This window comes from Lithobates pipiens, unplaced genomic scaffold, assembly GCF_037356315.1.
Source record: "Lithobates pipiens isolate NorthernLeopardFrog02 unplaced genomic scaffold, aLitPip1_a1.2 Scaffold_13, whole genome shotgun sequence".
In the NCBI taxonomy this organism is placed as follows: Eukaryota; Metazoa; Chordata; class Amphibia; order Anura; family Ranidae; genus Lithobates; species Lithobates pipiens.
The window spans coordinates 171,290,155-171,303,258 of NW_027507718.1; the positions used below are offsets into that span (position 1 = coordinate 171,290,155).

Genomic DNA, 13,104 nt, shown 5'->3' on the forward strand with positions numbered 1-13,104 from the left:
GCTCTTCACCATGAGATAATCCAATTCCAAGTTATTTCCTCAGCCAGGTTTACGCTGGTTATTGGTTATCCTTGGTTACAGAGGCACAACCCCTCTTTTGATTGGCTCCGTGCTGAGGTTCTCTCCTGGTCACAACAATGCAGTGAGACATGCTTCCTGAAGGTATCCAAGGTCCTGTGCACCTCTTCACTCCCCTCACTGCTGGAGGAGTACCATGATTTTAGCGATGTCTTTGATAAAGGTCAAGCCGGTAGTTTGCCTCTACACCGGTCTTATGATTGCGCAATTGACCTTCAACCTGGTGCCATACCTCCTCGTGGCCGGGTTTACCCTTTGTCGGTCTTGGAGGATAAGGCCATGGAGGAGTATGTTGCTGACGCACTTTCTTGAGGTTTCATCCACAAATCCTCGTCTCCTGCTGGTGCTGGTTTCTTCTTTGTGAAGAAGAAGAGTGGTGAACTGAGACTTTGTATAGATTATATGGGTCTCAATCGTGTCACGATTAAGAATGCCTACCCGATTCCATTGATTACAGAGTTATTTGACCACCTCAACGGAGCAACGGTTTTCACGAAGCTTGATTTCAGAGGTGCATACAATCTCGTTCGCATTAAGGAGGGCGATGAGTGGAAAACTGTGTTTAATACCAGGACAGGCCATTATGAATACCTGGTAATGCCTTTTGCCCATTGTAACGCCCCAGCAGTTTTCCAGGAATTTATTAACGATGTCATTCGAGATTTGTTGCAGTTATGTGTGGTGGTTTATCTCGATGATATCCTCATATTTTCCAAGTCCCTAGAGAGCCACCACACAGATGTCTGTCGTGTGCTTCAGAAACTCAGAGAGAACAATCTCTATTGTAAACTGGAGAAATGTGAGTTTCATCGTGAACAGGTTACATTCCTGGGCTATGTCATTTCCACTGCTGGTTTTTCGATGGACCCAGAGAAACTTTCGGCAGTCCTACAGTGGCCTCGACCCGTGGGTTTACATCCTCTGCAGCGTTTTCTGGGTTTTGCCAACTACTATCGGAAGTTTATTCGTAACTTCTCGCCTCTGGTCAAGCCCCTGACTGATATGACCAGAAAGGACGGTAATCCACAGAGTTGGTCTCCGGAGTCCATTAAAGCTTTTGAGACTCTTAAGGCTGCCTTTGTTTCTGCTCCTGTGTTGGCACATCCTGATCCTATGTTGCCTTTTATCCTAGAAGTTGATGCTTCTGAGACTGGAGTTGGCTCCCCTCTGTCTCAACGTCCTAACACTGAGAGCGCTATGCATCCGTGTGGCGACTTTTCCAAGAAATTGTCACCTGCTGAGTGCAATTATAAGATTGGTGACAGAGAGCTGTTGGTGATCATTTTAGCCCTGAAAGAATCGAGACATCTTCTTGAAGGTACCAGTGTGCCTGTTCTTATTCTCACTGACCATAAGAATCTTACATTCTTGTCTGAGGCTAAGCGACTCTCTCCAAGAAGGGCACGATGGGCTCTTTTCTTGTCGAGATTTAATTACTTTGTCTCATTCTTACCCGGGCCGGTACTAAGAATGTAAGGACTGATGCCTTGTCATGACAATTTTCCTCCACTTCCAAGTCGGAGTCGGTTCCGGTTCCTATGATTCCTCCTGATCGTATCTTAGCTAGAGTTCGCACCAGTCTTACTTCTCCTTTGTGTGACAAAATTCATGCTGCTCAGGTCCATGCTCCTCCTGAGAAACCTTGTGACCGCTGCTTTGTCCCAGAGAGTCTCCGTACTGCTGTGCTTCAGACTTATTATTCTCCCAAGGCAGCTGGCCATCCTGGGAAGAATCAACTCATTTAGGCCATTTCCCAACAATTCTGGTGGCCTAGTCTACGGGCTGATGTTACTGCCTTCATAGCTGCCTGTCCCGTGTATGCTCAGAGTAAGACTCCATGACACCTTCCAGGGAACTGGCTTCCATTTTTGCACGGGAGATCTTTCGCTTACATGGGCTACCCAAGGTGATTGTCTCAGACAGGGGCAGTCAGTTTTTCTCTGGTTCTGGCGAGCCTTTTGTGCACAGTTGGGAATCCTGCTTGCGTTCTCTTCTGCGTATCACCCGCAGTCTAATGGGGCCGCAGAGCGAGCCAATCAGTCCTTGGAGCAATTCCTACGTTGTTATATTTCTGACCACCAGAACAACTGGTCAGACCTATTACCATGGGCAGAGTTTGCTCACAACTGTGCCTTGAATTCTGCCTCCAGATTGTCTCCATTTATGGCAAATTATGGTTTCCAGCCTTCCATGTTGCCTGACTCGTTTGTTCTGCAGAGTATTCCTGCGTTAGAGGAGCATCTCTGTGGTCTTCGTTCCACTTGGGTACAAGTCCAGGAGGCTTTGCGACATGCTAATGATAGGTACAGACTCCATGCTGACCGCAGACGCCTTCCTGCGCCTTCCTACCAGGTTGGGGACAGGGTCTGGCTGTCATCTCGCAACCTCCGGCTTCGTGTTCCCTCATTGAAGTTTCCACCTCGGTTTATTGGGCCTTTCCCTATGCTTTGCAGGATTAATCCAGTGGCTTATGCGTTGGACCTTCCTCCTAGTATGTGCATCTCAAATGTGTTTCATGTCTGCTTATTGAAACCGTTGGTCTGTAACTGATATACCACCTTGGTGCCACACCATCACCCTATTCAGGTTGAGAACCATGAGTATTATGAGGTACAATCCATTGTTGACTCCCGTAGGTTCAGTGGGCGCATACAGTGCCTGGTGCATTGGAAGGGGTACGGTCCGGAGGAACGCTCCTGGGTTTCATCCTTGGACGTACATGCCCTTGTCCTCCTCCGCGAGTTCCATAGACGGTTTCCCCTCAAGCCCGGTGTCTCTCCAAGGGAAAGGGGTCATTGAGGAGGGGGTACTGTCAGGGCTGGCTTAGCCTTTTCTTCTCTGGGTTGGCTGCTCAGCTGTTGGCTAATTGCCAGCTCTCATCTCTCTCCACAGTTGCCAGCTGTTCCTGATCATGCTCGTCTGACCTGCCTACTTCAAGCTGTCCAGCTCACTTCACCTCTGCCTTCGCCCTGGTCACATCACAAGAAACCATCTCCTGCGGTTCTGTTTAAAGACTGGCTTGCTGACATCCCTTCTGGCTCCTTATCTTGCTTGCTGTTGCTCTACTTGTATCCCTGACTCTGGCCTGGCTGATTACCCAATCTGGTTATTGAACTCTGGCCTGGCTGACTACTCTATCCGGTTACTGGACTCTGGCTATGCTTTGACTACACTTTTTCTATTTACCTTTTTATTTTTATTTGATAAACAAGTGTGATTTAATTGTACTTCTGTCTCAGTCTGATTCATGGTTTCTGACACCTGTATCCTGCATACGATTCCTGTTACTGACCTGGCTCTTCCCTGACTTGATTTTGAATCCTGCTCTGTACTGCTACCTACTAGTTCCTGACCTCAGCTTCACCTATGACACTGAAGAAATTACACTTAGCTGCAATCATAGACATGCACACAGGTGTCCCTGGGCACACCCTAATCACCCGGTTTGGCACAGATTTCCCCCTGCTGCTTGGCTGCAGAAAAAGGGACTGAGGAATCTCTGTTCCCAGTCCCTTTCTTTGTCTCAAAAGTGAGACATCAGAGGTCTGTTTAGACCCCTAATATTTCACCAAAGCACCTCAATGGGGCTCCTAAAAAACTGTAAAAAAAATATAATAAAAAATTATTGTAAAAATTATGGTAAAAAATGAAAAATAAAATATAATGGAAAGTTAAATAAAATAAAAAATATTACAAAAATATAAAATAAAGTAAATAAATAAAAAAAATAATGACACCAATCTCTGCCCTACTGACACTGCTCATTGCCCTGCTGCTATATATATGTGTTTGAGCTTTGGGGAGAAACACCCTAATACAATAGGCTGCTCACACTTATGGCTACAATGTAAAGTAGTGAGTGTACAGCTTGTATAACAGTGTAAATGTGCTGTCCTCTCAAAATAGCTCAACACACATCCATTAATGTCTAACCTGCTGTCAATAAAAGTGAGTACACCCCTAAGTGAAAATGTCCAAATTGGGCCCAAAGTGTCAATATTTTGTGTGGCCACTATTATTTTCCAGCACTGCCTTAACCCTCTTGGTCATGGAGTTGATGATAGAAATGAAGGTGCCGACATCGCTGGACCTATGTGCAGCTACTGGCTTTAAATTTTTGCAGCGGTGGGCGGATCAAGTGCTAAACCTGTCATCTAAATTCTAAATTGCTGCATTTGTAAATTTAAAAATCTAATATAAAGGAATAGTAGTGGTAAAAAAAAGTCCTTTTGTTTTTTGGTTAATTCCCCATTAAGGGGGTGTGGCAGGGGGTGTGTCCTATGCATACATGCGTTTGCTAATAGGTGTCCCTCATTCCCAAAATGTTGGGAGGTATGAGTACACTATGTTGTACATTGTCTTGACTGCTGCACTGTATCTGCTGCGTAGTACTTGACATAGACCTGACACCTGTATTGTATTCCCTGTGTTGTATATTACACATTCCTGACCAAAGTATTTATTTTCTCAGCAGTTGATAATTGCTGTGCAGTTTGCAGCTAATGGAGTTCTTTTTCAACTCAGAAAAAGTGCTGGGCCCTCTGTGTGTATAATTTATGTATGTATTTTTTTACTCTTTAGGTTTATGTAGGTTAGACCTTTACTCATAGCACAGTAATTATGGAGTATTTTTTTGGTACACGCACTGCAGCCTATGTACAGTATATACAATATGCATGCTCAAACTCTATTTAACTATGCTCCTTTAAAGAGGAAGTAAACTCTCCCACTCTGATGCTTCTTTTCATTTAGTCCATTATAATAAGTAATTATCAAACTATAGCCACTGTAATCCAGCCCAAATTGAATATTACTTACTGTTTAAAGAAACTTTAAAAAACCTGTTTCCAGGGGTTAGGCAGCGCCATCTTAAGTATTGTTTTCTGAGTCCACAGTGGAGTGTACTTCCACCCTTATATTGAGCACTTCCTGTACTGTTAACCAAGCCTCCTTCTCAATCCAACGTTTCTATGGCAACCCTACTTCCCTGTTGATAGCTGACTTGTTTTATTTCATAGTATTTACTTGTGCTGATTATCTAGAGTTTGCCTTTGTCAGTCTTATCAGACTCAGCTGATAAGACTGCAGTAATGCTGTCCCATGCCCTGCTTTACACTGCATGTGATGTCACATGGTCACATGGTGTGTAGGGGGAAGCTCTGAATGATTCTGCAGTCTCCTTCAGTGTTGTGAAATCCTTATAATAGATAGACAAAGTACACAGAGTGTGCCGTAAATCAGGGGAGATCTGGGCATGCTCAGTGACATCATTCTAAAGAACAAAAAGGATTACAACAATACTAAGCAAGTAAGGAGATATCTGCAAGCAGTGTTCATTAGGGGTTTTTATGTTGATTTACATGGGACAAAGTTGTGGGGGAGAGTTTACAACCACTTTAAGCCCACCCAATATTCAGTATGATTTAGCCTAGCCCATTCTTGCCACTCAGCATGTCTTCTCTGTCCCAAGGTGTCCCGTCCCTCTTTATCAGCTTCCAAAGTTGGGAGGTTTTTGGCAGCCATTTTGATTTGGACTTCACAATAAAACATCATGGGATTGATTTAATAAAACCGGAGAGTGCAAAATCTAGTGCGGCTGTGCATGATAGCCAATCAGCTTCTACCTTCATCTTGTTTAATTAAGCTTTGCATTCCCCAATTTTAGTAAATCAACACTCTTACAGATCTGTGTATTTTTTAAATCTCTTATGCAAGCAATAAAAATATTAAATACTCTATTGTAGTCTGTGCTACAAAAGAATTATATTTAGACAGCAATTAGCTATGTTACACTTATACCTGACAGTGGTACACGCTAATAAACTGAAACAATGTATATTTAATAGTCAGATAACCTGACTCGACTGTTCTGTTAAAGGACACCTGCGGTGAGGAAATCCACCATTGTTGCTTTCCCCTTCTCAGTATGCCTGGCTCTCAGAATGATTAAATGACTTTAATATTTTGACTTTGTGACTTTCTAGCCTAGATGCTTATTCTGGGTCAGTTATTCAAAAAGTAATGCAGATCAAGCCAGAAAACTAGTATTCTTAGAAAGAATGGTGGTTCCCATATTACTGCCCTCACAGGTTTTCTGATGTCAGCTTTACCTTATGCCCAAAAGGGTCATTTTGAGTTAGGAAACATTTTTTTTTATTCAAGTACCATTATTAGAAACAAACTATTTTCATACCTGCAGGTTACACTCTATTTCGTCATAGACCAGTTCCATAAACTGTGATCGATTCTGCAAGGCAACACTGGCCTGATGGTATTTTGTATTCCATTCTGCATACTCAGAAGCATCAACCTCTTTGAACCCCATACATAAAGTTCTCAGAGTCTCTTCACCGAACATCTAGATGATCAAAAGAGATATACAGCACACTGAAAATCTTTAGTCAAAAGGAAACAACATCCCCCACCTAATAAAAAAATGACACACCAATCTCCCCGAATGCAGAAACACAATAGAAAGCTAACAATAGCAAGTATGATCAATAAGCAAAGCATTCGTAATGCTGTATAACGTCTCACAACAATCAGTGAACAGTTTCTGGTTTGTCACTCACTATCCAACCACTTTGGAAATGGTAGATGAATGGTTGGCATATTTTTTGGTTGCATCAATATTTTGAGTATATAAATAAGGGCTTTTCAGCTTTTAATACTTTTTAGGCTGCACTCGTATTTCTCTAATGGCAGGCTTATTGTAAAGGAAAGCAAGGCTAAGTGCAACATTTTCAAATATGAGAAATATAGCCCTGTGTGAGAAATTTCTTTAGGTCCGTGTCAATATCTGTTTTGTACAGCTAAAGATGCCCTATTTTAGCAGTGGAAGAGATATTCTGTAATCAGATGGCACATCAACTAGCATGGCAATACCTTATTATGGATGGGTTAAGCTAGCTCTAACACACAGTATATAAGGGAACACTCCATGTGAAAAATATAATAAAATTAAAATCATGGTATATTATGGTTCATTTTTAGAAGCCCAATGTAAATTCTCACTGACCACAGGATCCTGCTGAAGATGCTCCCACGTGTCTTCACCAGTGGTATCGACTGAATTGCTGACTCCTCACTGTGGTTAAGTCATTGTTGCAATGTAAGGAAACTTATGAGATATGTATTGGGAGAACAGCATTTACACCTATGAGAAGCTAATGTTGTATTTATTATTATTATTGATATTATAGATTAGCCTTTCTCTATCCTCCTGTGAATGTTAGCCTGTGCAATGCTTCAAGGAAAGACTACTCCCTTCTTCAGCAAGCAAACTGATGACTAAAGCATTGTAAAGACCAAGTCTGGGCCTAATAAAATGCTGTAATACATAAGGGAATTAGTCATAGAGAGAAGGTAGTTTGGCACAATGTCTGTTTAAAGATTTATGTTGTAGGTAAAAGAATTTTAAAATATTAATTTAGATTGTTGTAAGTAAATTTCTTTTTTTTAAATTGTAAGTTTTTTTTATCAGACTAATGATCGACACCTATAAAGTCCTGGTATGTGGTCACACAATCTAATTACTATAAAATCATGAAGAAAATACCACGCTATCATCACAAAGTCTCTTCATCATTCCTAAGCTCAACCGTTTTGACAACTGTTTTAACATTTTCAGTTGTGCAAAAGAAAATACCGTTAAACTTTGAGAAGCAAAAATACCAGAAAAAAATAAGCCACTCCATAAGCACGTATACAGAAGCAAGTGAAGTAAAAAAAATCTTCACAGTCGTTTTTGTAAATAATGAATACAATTATTGCATTAAATCACTGGTCCTAATGGCGGTTGCCTTTAAAATATTGCTTCCAGCCCCAATAAATACTTGCCTTTGTCCTATGTCCTCCTAAGGTTCAAGTGATCAATATACCAAGTGTTCAATATACCAAATCTTTGTGATGCAAAAGGCTGCAACTAGCTGCCTTTGCCTGAACACAAAAAAGAGAGAAGAAGTAGCAAGAAAGGAATTTTGGGGGATACAGGATTTGGGTAGGAGACTAGTAAGAGAAGGTATAGAAACTGGATTTTCAAGGAAAAGAAAAAAAAAAGCATGACCGGATTGTGGAAAAGGGGTAGAGAGGAGACAGTGGGACCAGACTGTAGAGAGGACGCCAGCAAAGATAAATTGTAAAGGGGTAGGATGGTGCAAGAATCAACGTAATCAGATTGTTAGGGGTTGGAGAGGCAGGGAGAGCAGAATGTGGAGAAAAATAATGAACATCAAGAGGAGATTACAAGGAGACCAGATTGTGTTAGAGAAAAGCAACAAACCTAGACTGCAAAAGAAGAGGAAAGGAAGAATATTGACTACATTGTTGAAGAGGGAGAGAAGGCAATGACACTTGATAGTGAAGGTTGAGGTGGGATTGTTCAGTAAGATTGAACTGTGATCAGATATCTGATCCAACACAGTATGTATAAGGGAGGAACAGGTTAATACACTGAGCAAAATTATAAACGCAACACTTTTGTGTTTTTCCCTATGAGCGTAACGCAAAAATCTACAACTTTTTCTATATACACAAAAAGCCTCACGCAGTGCAATACATCTCCTTCGCATAGAGTTGAACAGGTTGTTGATTGTGGCCTGTGGAATGTTGGTCCATTCCTCTTCAATGGCTGTGCGAAGTTGATAGATATTTTTCAGGAACTGGAAAACGCTGTCATATACGCGATCCAGTGCATCCCAAACATGCTCAATGGGTGACATGTCCGGTGAGTATGCTGGCCATGCAAGAACTGGGATGTTTTCAGCTTCCAGGAATTGTATACAGATCCTTGCAACATGGTGCCTTGCATTATCATGCTACCACATGGGGTGATGGTCCTGGATGAATGGCACAACAATGGGCCTCAGGATTTATTCATGGTATCTCTGTGCATTCAAAATGCCATCAATAAAATGCACCTGTGTTCGTTGTACATAGCATATGCCTGCCCATACCATAACCCCACTGCCACCATGGGCCACTCGATCCATAATGTTGACATCAGCAAACCGCTCATCCACACAACGCCATATACACTGTCTGTCATCTGCCCTGTACAGTGAAAACCGTGATTCATCCGTGAAGAGAACACCTCTACAAAGTCCCTGACGCCATCAAATGTGAGCATTTTCCCACTCAAGTTGGTTACGACGATGAACTGCAGTCAGGTATAGACCCCGATGAGGACGATGAGCATGCAGATGAGCTTCCCTGAGACGGTTTCTGACAGTTTTTGCAGAAATCCTTTGGTTATGCAAACTGATTGTTAGAGCAGCTGTCCAGGTGGCTCGTCTCAGACGATCTTGGAGGTGAAGATACTGGATCTAGAGGTCCTGGGTTAGTGTGGTTACACGTGGTCTGTGGTTGTGAGGTTGGTCGGATGTACTGACAAATTCTCAAAAATGCCTTTGGAGATGGCTTATGGTAGAGAAATTAACATTCAATTCAAGGGCAACAGCTCTAGTGGACATTCCTGCAGTCAGCATGCCAATTGCATGCTCCCTCAAAACTTGCGACATCTGTAGCATTGTGCTGTGTGATAAGACTGCACATTTTAGAGTGGCCTTTTACTGTGGCCAGCCTAATGCCTTATATACATGGTCGGACATTCCAACCACAAAATCCATCAGATTTTTTCTGACGGATTTTGTCCTAAACTGGTGTTGCATACACACAGTCGGACAAAGTTGTCGAAAAATACAATCGTTCAGAACGTGATGACGTTCGTTTGTTACGACGGGACTACGTTGAGGCTAGTAGCCAATAGCTTTGGTCTGGTAATCTGAGCATGCCTGGTACTTTGTCCAATCGGAATTCTCTACAAACGAACGGAAAAAGTCCGATCGCATTTTTTTGGCAGAAAATTTTTGGTCCTGCTCTCAAATTTTTTCAGACGGAAAAAGTCTGATAGAGCCCACACACGATCGGATTTCCCAACAGTATAATCCGATCGGACCTTTTCCGTCTGAATTTCTGACCTTGTGTACAAGGCATTAGGCACACCTGTGCAATAATCATGCTGTCAATTCAGCATCTTGCCACACCTGGGAGGTGAATGGATTATCTCGGCAAAGGAGAAGTGCTCACTAACACAGATTTAGACAGATTTGTGATCAATATTTGAGAGAAATTGGACTTTTGTGTACATAGAAAAAAGTAATAGCTAAAATAGGGGCAAACACAAAAGTGTTCAGTTAATAATTTTGCTCAGTGTATATACTTTCAACAAAAGTGCATTCTGGTTCTTGCTTAGACTCACAAGTAGGGCTTCAGTGTCAATGTTTGATAGGTCACCCTATACTTTGTCAAGAACTGTGAGTTTGACAGCCAACCTGACATACTCAGGATGTCAGTTCATCAATTTCCTCTTCACGCACTAAACCCTCACATGCTCACAACTGTATATTTATGATTTCTGGGACTTAGTTGGCAAATGTTTTCAGCTGGCTTAGGTCCAGATCAAAAACTCAACTCCAGTCCTCAAGTACCCCCAACAGATCATGCTTTCAGGCTTTCCCTTATTTTGCACAGGTGATTTGATCAGTTTCAATGCCTTAGTAATTACCACAGCCATTTCATCTGAGGGAAATACTGAAAACCTGTTGGGTTGCCTTGAGGACTGGAGTTGAGAAACACTGATCTATGTTGTCCTCTCTGAAAACTCACTTTGTAATGTCAATATACTCTAATCAACCCCGTAATCTGCAAGTGTCATTTCACACAGGAGTGGCCACAGTCATATGTAAAGTATTAAGTGAAAATATTTTAATCTGCATTTTTAGGGGTGCTCGGTATTGTTAACCCCTTAATGCCAACTCCCAGTGGCCCTTTAAATTGGCTTTAATGCTTAGAGGCTGGCACAACTTCTCTATCATGCGATTGCTCTGATTGGCTCTCACAGCAGTCTCATGATCAGCAGCCAGTGGGACAGGTTCCTGATCATGTGACTTTTGTGAGAGCCAATCACAGCAGTCACATGATAGCTGGGAGCTCATTCCACTTCTTAGCATTGAAGCCCACTTAAAGGGCCACTGAGAGTTGGCATTAAAGGGTTAACTTGATTGGGAGCCTGTCATACTGGCTCACCCGAAGCTGTGACTGAGAGTTGTCAGTAACAGCTCAATGTGCTAGGAGCATGCAGTGAGCTCACTCTCAGTGCACAACTTAAGGCTGTCGTGGATGTACAGTATACAGTATATGCAGCAGTTGGGTGTTAAAGCCTATTTTTCTTGCCAGTGCAAATATGTTTTAATGATATGTTTTAATAGGAGTCCCTATTAAGTTTATGAAAACAAAAGTAAAAAAGTGCAGCTTCAAAAATCAAAGTAAAGATATAGTCTCTGCATATACATTTAGATAAACAGCTAATTACACATGTGAGCTGTCTTATTTGCCAATGAATTTGTAATTCTATCCAGATACTTTTGTAATACATACCAGGGGCGTAACTATAGGGGGTGCAGCAGTCGCGACCGCAACTGGGCCCTGTGATGCAGGGGGCCCATGCAGCCCCCTCTACATATGGCCAGCAGCAGCATAGGCAGCTAGGGGTACCAGTGCACCATGCACATGGGTGGCTGGAGGTGGAGGGTGACTAGCAGAGCTCCATGCTCGATTATCGCACTGACTGCTCTTTAGTTGTGCATTCCCTGCATGACCTGTGTCCTCGGCCGGCTCCTCAGAGTACCCCTCTCCTGCTCCATGCATTGCCGCTCAGTCCGATGTCTGTTCTCCCCAGCCAGAGTCCCGCCCCCCCCTGAGTCCGGCCCACACTGCACTGCATACTTCTCCCGGGTAAACAAACTTTAAGCACACAGATGCAGTGCAGCCCTATGAGAGCCCCCCGGAGGACACTGCAGGCTTGTCTGCCAGCCCCCCTCCTCCCCCGTCATACACAGATGATGAAAGGTCTTTCTGGGAGATATGCTGATCGCCCGTCCAGCACACTGGATGGAGCCCAGGCCAACATGGATGAGTGCACAGCCTACAGCTTGGTCATGGTGAGTAAGAGGACCCCACCCCCCACACACTATTACATACCCCCTCCATCTCCCCCTGAGGACAGGGATCCCTTCTCACCTGGGGGCAGTAACTTCACCTACCCTGGAGAAAAGGACCTCATCTCTTCTTGGGACGGGGAGCCCATCCTGCCTAGGGACAGTCCCCCAATGGGGCACCTAAAAATGTAAAAAAATATAATTAAAAAAAACTACAGATACCAGTGGTGGAACTACAGGGCTCACAAAGGTCATACCTGTGACCACGCCCTGGAGTTCCACCGCCGGACTCGGAGGGAAGGGCCCTGGCTGGGGTTCAGGGGGGCCCTTCATGGTTTCTTGCATCGGGGCCCTGAAGGTTCTAGTTACGCCACTAATACATACATCACCATCAGGCACCACAACAAGGAAGGCGGCACCTTTTTCTGTTAGAGGTGATTTTATTAGTGTCGCCTCCAAATCCACAGACTGCTTAACAATGAAGAAGCAGCAAAAATACTGCCATCAGCTCTACTCACTGGATTAGGAAAATTACAAAAACTGGAGATTGCAAAATCTTATGCACCTGTGCATGGTAGATTCTAACTTCAGCTTGTTTAATTAAGCTTTGACAAAAAAAACACAAAAAACTGGAAGCTGATTCTGGTTTCTATACAGAGTTGCACCAGATTTTGAACTCTCCAGTTTTAGCAAATCAACTCCACTCTGTTCTTTATCCTGCCTGCATGTTCCCTGTTTGCACAAATGTATGCAGCAGAGCCTGATTAGCTCCTTGTACTGTCTCTCCCTCACCATTCTGAGAATTGCTGGCTAGATTTTCAATTGAAATAATATCCAATTTTTTAGTACTTACCTGCAAAGCTTTTTCAGTTATGTCCTGGTTCTCACAATGAGCATGGAGATGCTTTAGAATAACATCATCTGCTCCCTTGGTGTAAAGTTTAATCTTTCCTTCTGGATCTTTAACTGTTGTAATATAAAACATATACCAATCAAAAATTAGGTGCACAAAGAAAAACCAAACCAAAAA

General features: G+C 42.8%; 1 protein-coding gene across 5 annotated transcripts in view; it reads right to left on the bottom strand.

Moving 5' to 3' along the window:
• Window positions 1-13,104, bottom strand: part of ATP8B3 (ATPase phospholipid transporting 8B3) — a 345,697-nt gene that overhangs the window by 159,618 nt on the left and 172,975 nt on the right. For all 5 annotated transcript variants that reach the window (XM_077475865.1, XM_077475864.1, XM_077475862.1 and 2 more), the window contains 2 exons: window positions 12,928-13,040; window positions 6,272-6,436 (listed from right to left, as the gene is read on the bottom strand). In XM_077475865.1, the coding sequence (XP_077331991.1) occupies window positions 6,272-6,436; window positions 12,928-13,040 (278 nt within the window). The remainder of the gene's footprint in view (window positions 1-6,271; window positions 6,437-12,927; window positions 13,041-13,104) is intronic.